Source organism: Helianthus annuus, chromosome 14 (genome assembly GCF_002127325.2).
Source record: "Helianthus annuus cultivar XRQ/B chromosome 14, HanXRQr2.0-SUNRISE, whole genome shotgun sequence".
In the NCBI taxonomy this organism is placed as follows: domain Eukaryota; kingdom Viridiplantae; phylum Streptophyta; class Magnoliopsida; order Asterales; family Asteraceae; genus Helianthus; species Helianthus annuus.
Genome location: NC_035446.2, coordinates 119,924,482 through 119,941,992, shown reverse-complemented (window position 1 = coordinate 119,941,992; position 17,511 = coordinate 119,924,482). Strand labels below are relative to the sequence as shown.

General features: G+C 36.2%; 2 protein-coding genes across 2 annotated transcripts; both read left to right on the top strand.

Annotated features, from left to right (window-relative positions):
• The first annotated feature begins 11,571 nt into the window (after positions 1–11,571).
• LOC110907257 (valine N-monooxygenase 1) lies at positions 11,572–13,398 on the top strand. Its single transcript, XM_022152264.1, has 2 exons — positions 11,572–12,498; positions 12,949–13,398. Exons 1-2 carry the CDS (start codon positions 11,572–11,574, stop codon positions 13,396–13,398), a joined length of 1,377 nt encoding a protein of 458 aa, XP_022007956.1.
• Positions 13,399–13,412: 14 nt separating this feature from the next.
• Positions 13,413–16,900, top strand: LOC110907255 (tryptophan N-monooxygenase 1). The gene is made up of 3 exons (XM_035983057.1): positions 13,413–13,564; positions 16,355–16,422; positions 16,509–16,900. The coding sequence occupies exons 1-3, from the start codon at positions 13,413–13,415 to the stop codon at positions 16,898–16,900; spliced, it is 612 nt and encodes a 203-aa protein (XP_035838950.1).
• The last annotated feature ends 611 nt before the right edge of the window (positions 16,901–17,511 follow it).

The window sequence follows — 17,511 nt, the reverse complement described above, 5'->3', positions numbered from 1 at the left end:
TGATATCATGTAGACATCTTATTTGGTAATTAATGTTATGACTTACCTAAATATTTATCATTGGTTCAATGTGATTGGTGGCTCGAACTCTGATGCGTAACACGCCTCGCGGGGTTTCCGCAGGTGGAATTTGGGGGTGTTACAGTTGGTATCAGAGCCATTGGTTATAGTGAACTAGGTTTTAAAACGTTTTGTAAAACCAGACTATAACCGAACCACTTCGAAAATCGATCATGACACTCAGCTCCAGATTGCAAGGTTCGTCTCTCTCCCACTTTATACATTACTTGCTTAGCAGTCACACACTCACACCGTACATGAACTGAAACATTTAACACCATAGTGGCTCGATAGTGTGACACTACTCTTCGACTCATGTAAACCATAGAACTGTGATATCATCTGTTGTGTTGTTTGGACGGGGGAAACTTCAAGCGCAAGCTAAGAGGCACTGAGATAAGCATGCAAATTGCCTTATTATTTTGGGTGCACACTTAATAATAACGCAGGGTGCATGCAAATCCCAGTGAGGCTTAATGAGCGTGAGAAGGGTTCTGCCCTATTGTGTGTAAACTTGGTAGTTTGTAGATTTCAATGTGATACTCGACTTTTACCTCATTTCGACCCATAAGATTGTTCCCTTCTCTTATATAGAACCATGAGGGACAACGGAGGACGGGGGTATAAGTTAATCAACTCCCGGATAAACATGATGACATAAACAATAATCTTACTCCTTGTATCGCTAGAATTGCTATTACATAACAGTTTTCCTCTCTAAACTAGTCTATCCCCTAGCCCTTGCCTTGGCCGACGCTTACCGTTTAAGGTGACAGTTAGTTACTGTTCTTGATATAGATAAACCTATCATTCCATTATCATGGTCACACTACATTCTCGATTGTCTACGCATAAACTCCTATAACATTGTGCTCTAGTTTAAAAATAACCTGATAAACTCTTCTTTTGATACGTAGTGATCACTTCTTGTACTCTGAGGATGGTTGTGTATTATTTTATGACCATATCATTTCGAAAATATTTTCGTGTCCTTGTAATGAAACCTTTTGGTGACGTACTTGATGTTCCTAATACACACGCCTTAGTTCAACCCTTCAAAGTTGGCTTCATACACGTTCGACTAATTACACACTCAATTTCGTACATAGATTTTAGTGAACCATTCTTATTCGCATACGGCAGGCTTGACGACTGTGGAGAACGCTCCGATTAAACCGGATCACTATGACTTCGACCAACCGTTACTCTTCAACATAATTCTTATTGTGTCAACACCCTCAATGTAACGCTTCCAATGACCGGTAGTGTCACCTTATTTCTACTTATACCGCTTATGTGTGCAACCAACTACACCATCATCATCGGATTTATTATTCTACTAGTGATTCTAAAACAATTATGTGGAACAGATTGATGATAGTCACGTCTTGGTATGTGTTTCGCGTCTTATCTGGTTGTGGTAAAGTGGATATCATAGTTCTTGTCTAACCCTGTGGTACGCTAATTCTCGTTTGTCTAAATCTCTCTCTGCGAACATTAATCGAGAAGCAACAGGCCATACTTAAGATCATCAAGTGCAAGAACATAAAATAAAATTTTTACTTACGTAAGGTATGCCAAGGTCAACATTCCTTCTTGTGTGAAAGCACCATACTCATGTATAGCTTCATCGACCTCTTTGTTTCATGCTTATCTTTCTTTGACCGAAGGCTGGTCATCTACTACAACCAACTGCGACCAAAATATCACGAACAATATCAACTGAAAATCTTTTTTTCCTCTGAACGAACGAGTCAAGATGATACCGGTCTGAAATAGGGATTAATGCCTAACCTGAGTTTTCATCCAATTGATTGATTGAATTGCTTGAATCACCTGTTCCAAGAAATTATATTTTCTTTCTCGAAGTCTTACATACGATGGCATCACCTTTGATCTTCGATAGGGGTGACTGCACCAGTTCTAATCGCCGGTAGCGATACCATATATAAACATATATCTCTTACACTCACTTTATCACATTCACATACTTTGCTTCTAGTAAATCTTGGTGGTGCACCCAACACACGTGATTTTGGGGTTGAGCATTTTAGCCTGTAACAAACTACCTTAACACATTTCCAGTTCGGTTTATTTCGTCGACCCTTCGTTTATGATGTACGACATTCGCCTCAATTCTGGTAAGCTCTAGATATACATTAGATACACTTGCTTCGTGAAGTGTTGGCTACTTAATATACAACATCCATGATAACTAAATACTGCCTTTTTTGCAAGTCCCCAAATTCGAAGGCGTATAGCTCACCTAAGTTATATTTAGTGCAACAACCCCCCCCCCCCCCGCGGTCGCACATGTTAGTGTGTCGGTCAATTCATTACACTCACGTAATGGTAATTCGGGGAATTACGGAATTACACATGGGTTAATTAGAACACTATTCCTGAGCAAATAAAGAAATATAACTTATGTGAATTTATATGTTATCTGACTTTATATGCTATGTGACTTATATATTATTTAGTGAACTTTCGTGAAACCGTATTTAACTACGTGTTTAGTGAATTATCGACAAACTCATAATTGGAGTCTAGAGTATAATATAGCCTAAATTTCGAGGACGAAATTTCTGTAACATGGGGAGGATGTGACACCCGAGCAAAATCCGCAATAATCCTAATTTCCTCACTTCACTCTTCTGTGCTTACTTGTCAAATTTCGGGACGAAATTTCTTTCAAGTTGGGGATGATGTGACAACCCGAACTTTCAAGGTTAGTTACGTTTAACCCTTGTGCTCTTAATTTCGTTAATCAGTGGTAACTCCGTTGTGTATGGTGCGTTGGGCCATTGGGTCACAATATTTAATCTCGATTGTTGTGTGTTCGATTGGGCCGTATGTGCAATTGTTTCCGTTCATATCTCAAGTATTCTCGGTTGCCTTTGTAAACCGACTCACCACATCAAAACTAATTAATAATAAGAGTCCCCCACATCACAATTGATTAACAGCAAGATCTGGCCCAAGCCTTTATTATACCCGAACCACTTTCCCGGCCCAAATGCATTATTATGCATAATACACGTAACCGACTAGATGGCCATTCAAAGTAAACCCTACTTGCAAACTCTTGAGCGACGGCAGGAGAACCAAGTTTCTGAATCGCACGGTTCTGCGGAGAAACCCCCCCCTCTCATCGCGACTTACTGTATTCGATTGTCTTTCGCCTCTCGGTTAGTGAATCATACTCTTATTCATTCGTGATTGTACGTGCCTTAATCTTTTGTTCGTTGCGATTGTATGTGCACCGGTTCTTGATTTGTTTATGATCATATGTACTGTTCGTTCACTCATTGTCTAATATAATTGTTATGCATTGAATAACACGTAATCGAACATTTATATGTTAGAACTGGCATGCATGTTAATCGACATAGTCCAGGTAGCGAAGGGGGTTACAGACACGGGTTATGATTGAAATCATGAGCATAATGATTATTATGTTGATTATGTTAATTGTTTGATGTTTCCAGCACGATTCATAATCAATGATCTGTATAGTTAGGAATATATGTGTGCATGTGGTCGGTTTACTGTTATCGAGAATCACATGATTTCTATATGTGTCAGATTATTATATGTATATATACATGAGATAGGAGACATGGTAGTGGTTAATGAAATAGGTTAGTGTGAATGCATGTGTGAACATAATAACTTCTGGAAAACAACAGATGAATTAATAAACAAATGGTATCCAATTAAATTAACAGTAAGGTTTTGAGAGCATATACATTATACATGCATATCTGGTAATTTTGATGATGATGAGCCGATCACTTTTTGTTGAGTAGTTGGAGGTTATGATAGTTGGGCCACTTGTATACTAAGTTGGGTTATAGGGTGCATAGGTATCACACTTAAAGAAGGGCCGCACATCTAGTGTGGGCTGCTTCTTAACGGGCCAGCCATTACACTCGAGTCGCTCACACACCACATGAGATCATGCATTCTTTTGGGGCTTGGGGTATATGGGTTACTGATACATATTGGGCCGTACACTTAAAACAGTTTACTAGTTGGGTTGCTACTTGATTAGCGAACTAACCGTATTGGGCCGCACCTTCTAAAAATCATTCGTAGGTTACTGGCCCATGAATGAGTATGGATCGCACAAAGGGAACCGGGTCGTGTAACTTATTGGGCAGAATTAGGTGGGTCGTGTCTTGATATAATAGCTATATCAAACAGTTAGTAAAACCTTAATATGTGATTAACCTTATGATGTATTATATCATGATGGCAATTGAAATTGTGAAACCATGAATGGAATGACTACAGTTATCATGAGAGTATGGGCATAGTATGAATTTGTGATGTGAAACGTATATATACATATAACATGAGTGCTCGCTATGACTAGTGTGATACTACGTGCCAAGCTTGTTCATATTTGCATAATAAAGATATGTGATTTATATGTATAAGTAACTAACTGGTACTGAAACCCTATTAGGATTGGATTGTTCAACTGGTAAACAAAGTACTTAATCTTACCGAGCAAACCAAGGTGAGTTCATTGCATTTTCTCAAGCATGCGTCCCGGTGGTTTGGGACAACGGGTAAACATTTGGAAGGGAAACATTGGGTAAATAACTTAATCGGTTTTGGTTATTGCCTGGAGGGCAATGGGGGTGATTAGTTGATAGCGCTATTAGATGGGAAACCTCACACCGGGCCGTAAGGACGGGCGTGAACTAATTATCTGGGTATGGCTATGGTTGTTAGAGGCACACTCCTCGGATACATATGGGCACTCTCCCTAGGGTATCTAACGAAGGCAACATAGCAATCGGTCGTTAAGGGGTACCCACTCCCCGGATACACATGGGCACACTCCCTAGGGTATCTAACATGAGCAACATCGTAACGCAACGTTGAATCGCATTAACATACATCTGGTAACTCAACACGTTAACAAAACCTTGAACTCACCAGCGTAGTCTGACACACTTGTTTGCATGCTTGTAGGTCGTTAACGTTTGGAACATGGACTTGCTATCTGGGAGTGCTGGAGTGGTCATGGATCGAGACTCTTGGATTCACTTATAAACAATGCATTGATTTTGATTATTATTATGAAACGATTACATGCTTCCGCTACACAACTTTTGAGAATTGATATCATGTAGACATCTTATGTGGTAATTAATGTTATGACTTACCTAAATATTTATCATTGGTTCAATGTGATTGGTGGCTCGAACTCTGATGCGTAACACGCCTCGCGGGGTTTCCGCAGGTGGAATTTGGGGGTGTTACAAGCAAGGAATGAAGTTTGAACTACATGGGTATTTATAGGAAATTAAGGACCTTTTGGATCAATGCCATGTGTTTTGTGTGATGATCAAGGATGCACAAGATCTTTACAAGTGTTAGGCCATGAATTAAAGCCTTGTTGATCACACAAATAGCCCACTATATCAAAAACCACTTGAAAAACCAAGGCTGCTGCTGAAAATAGAAAATTCTGAAAAACAGCTCTGTCATGTGTCGCGCCAGAGCACTATGGCTCCCTCGCGTGGCGCGAGGGGAGCTGTTTTCCCAAAACTTTCATTTTTGGCAGAACAGGCCCCTGCAGCCTAAAAACTTGATTTTTGATGCATTTAACCCCCGTTAACCCCATTTCAAAGCTCTACAATGATGCTAAAACATAGGGGACTTAAAATATGTTTGAAAATATCATGGATGTCGGTTAGTTTGATCGTGCGGTCACGTTATTCAGTTAATTATGACGAAAACTCGAACGGACGCGAAATCGATCCAAATTACGCGACGAATGGTATTTTTGCATTCCAATCACTAAAATAAAATATTTTAATGATTACAAAAATTTTTGGATGTCCGGATATGTTCAGAACGTAAGATATGCGTGTAAATGCAAACTTATGCACTTTTTGACGCTTTTAGTCCTTATTGATCAAATAAGCGCATTTTCGCATACCGAACCCCTCAAAGCCTATTTCTAAGCTATGTAAAGGATATTTAGGGTATGTTTAGCTTATGATCTTGTTCTGGAATGTTCGTTGCTATACGAATCCGCAGACTTTCGCAGTTTGTCGCAAATAGTCCCTGTGATCGAATAAACTTGTTTTTGACATACTAAACCCTTCAAAACTTTTTTCTAAGTTAGTAAAGGTTATTTAAGGTATGTTAAGCATAAGTCACTATTCCGGAGTGTTTGTCGTGTTAAACTAATTACGTTTACGTATCAGTTTGCTTATAACTTTCCAGAAAGTGTTTAAGGGTTTGAATTTGAACAAGGATTGTTATTGTGCAAGTATCATAGATAATTACACAATCCAAGAAATAAAACACAAGCTTTTATTACGAAATTTTTCAGGATTGGTTAGTGATAACTGTAGGCACAGTTGTCACAGTCTCCCCTACTTTAGGAAATTTCGTCCCGAAATTTATTCGTAGGAGTCTGTTTAAGTAATTGTCTTGTGCGGAATCTAGAGTTTCATCTATTCTTATAGAATAACTCTTCAAGGATCTCTACGTAAGGCATAACTTTATTATTCCCTAAAGGATGCTTCCTTAGATATTGCAGGAAGTGGGAATGAGGGATTCTGTTAATGATAAAACTAAATCAACCAATAGTACTTGTAAGTATCCTTTAAGAATCTAACTATTTAAAACAGAAGGGTCTTGTAAGGATTTGTATTTCATTATCCCCAGTGGATATTCTTCAGAAGCGGAAATGAATGGATAGTTCATTCTCCTCAATTGATTCTTCGTCAGAAGTGGAAATGGAAGATGAATAGGTTATTCATTTCCAATGGATATTTCTTCAAAAGGGGAAATGAATAAATAATTCATTTTCTCCAATGGATACTTTTATCAGAAATGGAAATGAAGGAATGTATAAGTTGTTCATTTCTCAATGGTTATTTCTTCAGAAGCGAAAATGGATGGATAATTCATTTTCCTCAATGAATACTTCGTCAGAAATAGAAATGAAAGATAGTTAAATAGATTATTCATTTCCCCAATGGATATTCTTTAGAAGCGAAAATGAATGGATAATTCATTTTCCTAACGGATACTTCGTCAGAAGTGGAAATGAAAGATATTTAAATAGAATATTCATTTCCCCGATGGATATTTCTTCAGAAGCGAAAATGAATGGATAATTCATTTTCCTTAGTGGATACTTCGTCAGAAGTGGAAATGAAGGATTATCGTAAAGAATATTCATTTCCCCGATGGATATTTCTTCAGAAGTGAAAATGAATGGATAATTCATTTTCCTCAGTGGATACTTCGTCAGAAGTGGAAATGAAGGATTATCGTAAAGAATATTCATTTCCCTGATGGATATTTCTTCAGAAGCGAAAATGAATGGATAATTCACTTTCCTCAGTGGATACTTCGTCAGAAGTGGAAATGAAGGAATCAATACAAGACTATTCATTCCCTCAGTGGATATTTCTTTAGAAGCGAAAATGAATGAACAATTCATTTTCCTATGTGGATACTTCGTCAGAAACGAAAATGACAAGATCAATGCAGGATTATTCATTCCCTCAGTGGAGGAATGAATAGCGCCTGATGCGTTCACAAAATGGAGGAAACAGTTCTTGTCCAAGGTTGCAAAGCCTACGCCAGCTGAAGTCCAAGTCAATTACTTGAAGTACGAGAAAGAGAACTTGCACGGGAAAATACTTTGCTGGATGTTTGTCAAAGAAATCCACTGCATGGCTATCAAACGTGAACACAGTATTCAATATTTCAGATCGTTGCTGAGCATTCTGTCATTACCATTTTATGATGTTGCAGCCTTAACCAAGCTAGAGCTGATCGATCGCTTAAACTTCGAAGGAGCAACGTTGTTTGCTTGCAAGATTAAAATGAACAGAAGGATAGGCTGGAAAGACAACATTGAACAAGCAATGTTGGTGCATCTTTTTGTGTCTGTAACTTGTTCTTTTTAGGATTGTATTTAGTACGGTCTTTTATTATCGAGTCTGTATGATCTGTCAGTCGACCAAGTCGGATATCCTCCTATCTAACTTTGGTATGACAGTTGTCTCTTGTTATGTATGTTTAAACTAATGCATGTTGCATTTGTTTTGTAGTTTATGCTTATATGTTGTTTATATAAGTTCTGCTGCAAATTGTTTAACAGTTTGCAGCTTTTCTGCATTGCAGCCTCCCCACGAAGAACCCCTTCTTCGTGGAATGTCATCTATCACGAAAGACTTCTTTCGTCATAAAGGGTGTGTGACGAAGAACCACTTCTTCGTCACATGGTTTTTCATGGCAACAGTGACGAAGAACCTAGTTCTTCGTCAGCTTAGGTCTTTCGTCAGCCCATTTATGTTTCTCGTCATGATTAGGCTGGGCTGTAGTATATAAACCACACTATGTCTTCTGTGTGAGGCATGAGAGCATAACCTACTGAGAGTCTATCAAACACTGTTTGTATGTGTTTGTAATCAGTTCTCATCCATTAATCAATAGACTGTGAATCTTTTGGTTACTTTGTGTTTGGTTTGGATCGTCACGGGGATTCCGCACTCGTGATTGTGTTTGTTATAAACAATGATTAGGTTTCGTGATCGATCCTCCGAAAAACGGACCTACAGTTAGTGATTTGGATGAAAATTTATAAAAATTATGTGACAAAACTATTAATTTTTTTTTCTAAAAACTCTATGTATATTCTTTTTTATTATATATGTAACAAAAATAATTAAATAAAAGAAATTAAAAAGGGTTTGAGTAAATTGCTAAAATCGTCACTGTGGTTTTATATTTGTCTGTTTCATCCAAATATCCTCAACTTAACAGAAAAAATAAACTAAGTTAGTGGTTTGAATGAAAATGGCAAAAAGTTACAAACGTTGGGGGCAATTTGGTACAAAAGTGTCATTTTGGACGAAAATGGCAAACGTTCCCAAACTCAGGGATGATTTTGGCAATTTACTCTAATTTATAATTTAAAAAAAATAACCATCACTAGTGATGGGCATTTCCACTAAAATCCATCACCAGTGATGGAATAATGCTCGATGACATGGCAAAACTTGATTGAATGTGGTGAGTGATGAAATTCTATCACCACTGGAGCGCCCCTACCCCTCTAATAGAGAGAATAGCATGTAAAAAATGTTACAAAATTTATAATGTTACCAAAAATAAAGTATTCTAGCAATGCTTGAGATTAATGTCATATCTTTTATCGAGTTTTTTCCTAAATGGGTGTTTTTGAAAAACTTATTTACCAAAATGGGTACTTTAAAAAATATTTACCAAAGTAGGTATTTTTTTAAAAAGTTGCTTTTCCTCACTCCAAATTTTATTGGATAAAAAAAGTTTCCTTTTATAAATATAATGTTTAACAAAAGTTAAAGGAAAATTATCTTTTAAGTGGTTTATTTAATAATTTTAAAAAACATTATCTTTTAGTTTTTTTCAGTAATTTTCTTAAATGGAAAAACATTAAAAACATTTTCTTGGCTCATATGCAGATATGTAAAGAAGTTTAAAATAATTTACAAATATTCATTCTTTTATGTAACTTATCTATAATACAATAAATTACAAAGAAGAAAGTCGTCGATAGTAATATCACATTCATATTTTTATTTTTTTAACGGCAAATAATATCACATTCATATTAAACCACCATTCTATAACATCATCAAGCTAACTTTTATATAATCCGCATATATGTTTTTCGCTCGTATACATATATTTAGCACACCTAATAAAGATTTTCGGATTCGGGTTGTGTCGGGTTGAACCCGCTAATCCACAAACACACCTATTTAGCACACCTAATAAAGATACATGTAACTTACACAACAAAAAATAAAAAAACAAAAAAACTTTATAAGATTAACATAGTCATGAAAGTTGAAAAATATTTATGAAAGAATTAAGATCGTTTAAAGTATGTTTTAAAAAAAACATGAAAAAGAATGTTAATAAAAGAATTAAAAAAAATCATTTAAAAAACTTTTATAGAATCTCATGACCATTTTTTAAGTTTATCATAATCTTTTCTTTTAACTCTTGTAAAATAATATATTTATAAAGAAAATTCTTTTTATCCAATAACATTAGGAGTGAGAAAATGTAACTTTTCAAGAAATACCCATTTTAATAAATATTTTTCAAAGTAACTATTTTGGTAAATAAGTTTTCCAACTACACCTATTTGGGAAAAAACTCATCTTTTATCTGAATCCTCATGTTTACATTTGATATAGTTTTCATGTTCAAATTTCTTCCTGCTATTAAGTTGTATACAAAATACTAAATGTAAGAATTAATAAATGGATATGGAAGCTCGTAAATTTAATAGAGAGAATAGCATGTAAAACATGTTACAAACATTATAATGTTACCAAAAACAAAGTATTCTAGTAATGCTTGAGATTAATGTCATATCTTTTATCTGATTCCTCATGTTTACATTTGATCTAGTTTTCATGTTCAAATTTCTTCATGGTATTAAGTTGTATACAAAATAATTTACAAAATACTAAATGTAAGAATTAATAAATGGATATGGAAGCTAGTAAATTTAATAGAGAGAATAGCATGTAAAACATGTTACAAACTTTATAATGTTACCAAAAATAAAGTATTCTAGTAATGCTTAAGATTAATGTCATACTTATCTTTTATCTGAATCCTCATGTTTACATTTGCTCTAGTTTTCATGTTCAAATTTCTTCCTGGTACTTCGCATTATATATGTCGAATACCCAACTCCCGGCTGACGTTAGCTGGATCTTCGTTGACGTTAAGAGCCTTTATCTTCGTTTGCTACAAAAGAACAAACCGTTAGCCTCGCCACGGAGGACCCCGGGAGGGGGATCCGTGACCAAGCTCCGGCGTGAGAGTAAGTAAACTTGCCGGAAAATGAAAGGAGCTTCCTCCGATGAGTATAATCACCGGAAGGTTTCCTCTTTGGTGTGAATCTAATCAATATGTGTGTGTATTAAATGTGGGGGAATGTTGGTCAGAAGTTAATGAGAGGTGAGTAAATGAGGGTGTAGTAAATGAGGGAATGCCGGAGATGATACCTGCCTTAGCTCCTTGATGCCTTCTCTTATATAACAACCAGCTCTTATCTCGTTAGGGATTTTCCACACGTGATCCAACGGTTTTTGAGGGTTCTCGGGGGGTGCAGACACGTGTCTGACCCCCAACGGTGAGATGTTCCCCTTAATTAATGCCCAGCCGGAGAAGTACAGTAATTCAGACGAGATCCTTTTCTTATCGGGCATTTAATGAGCTCTGCTCCCCTGCTTAGCTGTTTCCCGCCCGTTACAAAAGGAAGAGAAACCTTAGTGGACAAGGCAATTCTATTTTGTGGGCCCACGCGTAATTGGGCTTCCAGAAAAATGGTCCAAAGCGGGTAAAGTGGGCTTTCCCACTGGCCCGTCGTCAATATAAACCATCCTCAAACGTGTTTTCAAACTCACATTTCAACTTCATTTAATCTTTTATCTTCATTCTTCAACATCAGTAACCATGTCTGTAACCATCATCCTCATTGTCATCATGTTCATATTTGTTGGTAGGTTTCTTAGTAAGAAATCTACAAACCACTCATTGTGTCCATTACCACCCGGTCCAACACCTTTACCGTTTTTCGGATGCGCCATTCAAATGCTCCTAAATAAACCAACTTTCCGGTGGGTCGATAAGCTTATGGACCAGTTTGACACCCCAATCCTTTGCCTCCGTCTAGGACCGTCAACCCACGTCATTGCGGTTTCATCACCAGAGATAGCATGTGAGTTCCTCAAGAAACAGGATGAAATATTCATTTCAAGGCCTGATGTCCTTTCAGCATATCTAATAAGTGGCGGATATCGCACGGCAGTCATGTCCCCATATGGAGAACAATGGAGAAAGATGAAAAGAATTATAAATCGGGAGGTGCTTTCACCACCAATACAAAAATGGCTCCAACCTAAACGTGATGAAGAAGCTGATCAAGTTCTCAGGTACATATGGAACCAAATAGAGAGACAAGATTCTATAGTTGGTGGAGCGTTAATAAACATTCGCGCTGTGAGCCAACATTTCTTTGGAAACGCAATGAGGAATATTATTTTCGGGAAAAGATTCTTTGGGAAAGGAATGGAAGATGGAGGGCCAGGTGAAGAAGAAACTGAGCATGTTGCTGCACTTTTTCTCTTGCTGAAGTATCTTTATGCGTTTTGCATCACTGATTACTTCCCATGGTTAAGTGGGAAGACAGACTTTGATGGACATGAAAAGATAATTCGGACAGCAATTCAAAATGTTCGAAAGTATCAGGATCCATTGATCGATGAACGAATTCAAATGTGGAACAATGGAGATAGAAAGGAAAAATCTGATATACTTGATGTTCTTATCACACTTGAAAATCCTAAGCTTACTCCAGAAGAGATTAAAGCCGAATTTGTTGTAAGTCTCTCACCATTAATTATTATTTTCACTTGCACACGATTATTTTCATTGGGGTTTTTTTGGGTGGTTTAGACTTTAGAGTTCTGATAAGTGTTTCTAGTCATTTTTTGAAAGCTCTTATTCATCTAGCCATCTAGGCAACAAGGTCATGCAGGTCCAATGAGGTCGCAAGCTAACTTGCATTCTTCATTTCACGCAGAGTCGTCGCGAAAGTTACTCTTGACTTGTGTTTGCTAGTTTTGTACTTATCAAAGTTTGCTAGTTAAATTAGCGAACTCAAGAAAAAAATCAGATTCCCTTGTGTTCGTTAAACATAGTAGAGAAGTAGCTAGATGTACAAAATATTTTTATGAAACGCTTGGAAACTAAGAATAATGGTTTGTTTGATCTTTAAACGTTTATAATTATGCTTGTCTAAAGTTTAATTTATCGCTTATCAAACTCTAGGAACTAATGATGGCCACAATTGATAATACGTCTAACGCAATTGAATGGACAATTGCTCATATGATCAATGATACTATGATCCTGAAGCGAGCAGTTGAGGAGTTGGAACATGTAGTAGGTCGCCAACGGCTAGTCGAAGAGCAAGACATACCCCAACTCAATTACATAAAAGCATGCATCAAGGAAGCTTTTAGGTTGCACCCTTTTGTATCTTTTGTTCCACCCCATGTTTCTACAATAGATACTACGGTTGCTGGTTACTTCATACCTAAGGGTAGCCATGTTATACTGAGTCGATATGGAGTGGGAAAAAATCCAAATGTGTGGCCAGATCCGTTGTTGTTTAACCCAGATCGACATCTGCATGGGGAAGAAAAACAAGTGGTTCTTACGGATAATAACCTTAGGTTGATCTCATTTAGCACAGGAAACGTGGTTGTCCTGGAATGATGCTAGGCACAATCATGACTACAATGTTGTTAGCGAGGATGCTCCAGGGTTTCACTTGGGAGGCACCGGATAATGCGCGGTCAATTGAATTGGTTGAAAATCACGACGACATTTGCTTAGCTAAACCGCTTTTGGCAATTGCTAAGCCACGGTTGCTTGAGTGGATGTACCCTACATATTGACGAGAAGGCGTAACTATTTTATCTTAAACCTACTATGAAATATCATAACTGAAAGTAGTCATCTTGTTATGATACAGATTTATTTTTGAACCTATATAACTATATAAAGTTGTATGATTTACATATAACTTTATTTTTTTATTTTTAATTTTTTTTACCTTTCAAAAAAAATATAATGTTTGTTTTAGTTTTAAATATTAATGATGTTCATTTATTACCATGTTATGTTCAGCCACTTGGGTTTGTCGTCCATTGTTAAAGTAAAGCCTTTTAAAACACTTAATTATAAGATTTTGAGTTCAGTGGCAGACTCGGAAATTTTTTCATGGGGGTGCGGAACATTTTTAGAAAAATTTTAGACCCCAAGGTATATAAATAAAAAATCGGTTCGTATCGGGTCGGTTCGGGTCGAGTCGGGTCATGTAAAACAAAAGAAATAAATTTATATAATCATCAAAAACACGTCAAACCTTGTTACAAACATAATTAAAACGTCGTCCTACGGGTTTTCATTTTTTGAAATCTATCCAAAACATCATCTAAACATACTTTCTTAAGCAACTCTTTCTCTATATAACATATACAACCTTCACTTAAATTCTCATCGCCAATCCGATTACGCAAGTCTCCACATCAACGAATCCGGAAGACGTATCAACTTTCCTCTTGAGAAATCGTGCCATAATGTCGCTGCTGATTGTTCCTATCGGCTATCACAAACAAATTGATCTATAAGTTCATGTCTCCATAACATATTACATAATGTATCAACTATTCAAGGCCTAAATATCATAATGTAAATCACCCTAAAAATCAACTAAACAACATATACACCATAAAAAAAGCCAAACGTTCTTCACTAAAAAAAGCCAAACATACTGTGGTATGCGGCTATAAAAAAAGGCAAACTATCATCACTAACAAAATATAACCCACCATAACATAATGAAAACAAAACGAAGCACATGTCTACTATGGTTAGTATGCGGCTATAATAGGCTGATGGGGGTGGATAATATTAAACAAAAATCATCAAAAATAATTAAGAAACTTACCCGTGTTTGATCGGCGATGGTATGGTGGCTGCTGGCTGTTCACTGTTGTCGCTGTTGATGTTCTGATCGCTGGCGTGCAAGGACGATAAAGAGAGCATGACAGAATATGTAAGGGTTTTGGGCTTGTTTATTTTATTTTAGTTTGAAATATTGTTGATTTGTTGAGTTTGTTTATTGGGCTAAGACTTAGTAGTGAGCTAGTTAAATGTATTGGGTATTTGGGTTTAGTTATTTAGGTATTAAAAGTTATATAATTTAGGTAATATTTTTTTATAAAATAAGAGTTTACTAAAGAATATTTTTAAAATATAAGTTGATAACACTTTTTACCTAAGGGGTGCGGACGAAAAATTCCAAGGGGTGCGAACGAGATTTTCGACGGAACTTAGCACTAAATTTTTTTTCCCGGGGGTGCGCCCTGTGACAACTGGCAAATAACTGGTAATTTCGTACAATCTAATCACTATTTATATTTCTTAATCTCATGCATTTAGCGTAATTTAATTACGTAACTGTGTCGTATACTGGATAACAGTGTTAGGACAAGAAAACAAAGCTAAAACATATGTTGGTTGTCGTCGTAATGCGAAACCAAACAAGCAATGTCCTAAAAGTGTTGGTAGAAAGTGTTGCGTGCACTATTCACGGTTACACTATTCATGCCAGCAAACCGTGAAATCAGACCGAAACACTAAAAAACGTCACTCGGATAACATAACTGAGTCCATTTATATGCGAAAACATTATTATGAAAACACATCTTGCAAACAAACAAGACTTTCCGGTATAACGCCCTAACCTCAAAAACGTCCGTTTCGGCTTAAAATATAGCACTTTTAACGCGTCCGAACTTATAACAGAGCATTTCCGGGACTTCGGAATAATGTCAATTGATGAAAAACATACTAAAACAAAAGATGATATCAACGGAATACACTTGTTAAGTTCATGGAAATGAGGGTTAAAGTGTATGTTATCATATATGTAAAGTTGAGGTATTGAAAATTGATTTAGTGAATTGATTATTGATTTAAACGTGTTTTTTGTAACGTGGGAAACGTCATAATTTAGGGGAAACTATGGCGAATTTTTCTAAAAATCTAATCGCGATTAAAGAGGGGATTAAAGGGTGATTAACAATGTTAAACGCGATTAGTGGTCTTAAACGTCATTATGGAAACTTTGATGGGAATATTTAAGGTTTAAATATTCAAGAAATTCTTATGAATTTAAACTTATATTTTTACAAAAATAAATGGGTAAAAATATAACGATGTGTGAGTATAATTTTTGGTAAGAAAAATTATATATTTTGAGACATATCAAGTATGTGTATATGTGCTATATATGTGTATGTATTAGATACCTATAGGGTGATCGAAATAAATACACAAACATGTTCCTACATGGTCCAAGAAATGCTAGTAAAATTGGACAATTAAATAAAATGGCCGAAATGGAAATACATAACACTTGATGACGACAATTTGGGCGTATCGACACCGTAAACAAGTTACTACAAAGTCGAGTCTAAAATAACATATTTTGGATGTTTAAACGAGCACATATGTAAGTGACCTATAACAAGAATCCGGAAAGTCGAAAACTATAAAAATTACCAAGTATTTTTCATAGGAAAAATGAACTTATTTAAAGTTTGCTACTTGGTTACATTTTGGTAAAAATTGCAAGATTATGTTAATGGACTCATAATGTTAGAACTGGGCCTATCAAAGTTAGTAATGGGCTAGGCCCAAATTGCTTAATACATGGGCTAGGGCCCAATGGCAATAGATACTAAAGGCATGCATCAAGGAAGCTTTTAGGTTGCACCCTTTTGTATCTTTTGTTCCACCCCATGTTTCTACAATAGATACTACGGTTGCTGGTTACTTCATACCTAAGGGTAGCCATGTTATACTGAGTCGATATGGAGTGGGAAGAAATCCAAATGTGTGGCCAGATCCGTTGTTGTTTAAACCAGATCGACATCTGCATGGGGAAGAAAAACAAGTGGTTCTTACGGATAATAACCTTAGGTTGATCTCATTTAGCACAGGGAAACGTGGTTGTCCTGGAATGATGCTAGGCACAATCATGACTACAATGTTGTTAGCGAGGATGCTCCAGGGTTTCACTTGGGAGGCACCGGATAATGCGCGGTCAATTGAATTGGTTGAAAATCACGACGACATTTGCTTAGCTAAACCGCTTTTGGCAATTGCTAAGCCACGGTTGCTTGAGTGGATGTACCCTACATATTGACGAGAAGGCGTAACTATTTTATCTTAAACCTACTATGAAATATCATAACTGAAAGTAGTCATCTTGTTATGATACAGATTTATTTTTGAACCTATATAACTATATAAAGTTGTATGATTTATATATAACTTTATTTTTTTATTTTTTTATTTTTAATTTTTTTTTACCTTTCAAAAAAAATATAATGTTTGTTTTAGTTTTAAATATTAATGATGTTCATTTATTACCATGTTATGTTCAGCCACTTGGGTTTGTCGTCCATTGTTAAAGTAAAGCCTTTTAAAACACTTAATTATAAGATTTTGAGTTCAGTGGTAGACCCGGAAATTTTTCCATGGGGGTGCGGAACATTTTTAAAAATTTTAGGCCCCAAGGTATATAAATAAAAAATTGGTTCGTATCGGGTCGGTTCGGGTCGAGTCGGGTCATGTAAAACAAAAGAAATAAATTTATATAATCATCAAAAACACGTCAAACCTTGTTATAAATATAATTAAAACGTCGTCCTACGGGTTTTCATTTTTTGAAATCTATAAAAACATCATCTAAACCTACTTTCTTAAGCAACTCTTTCTCTATATAACATATACAACCTTCACTTAAATTCTCAT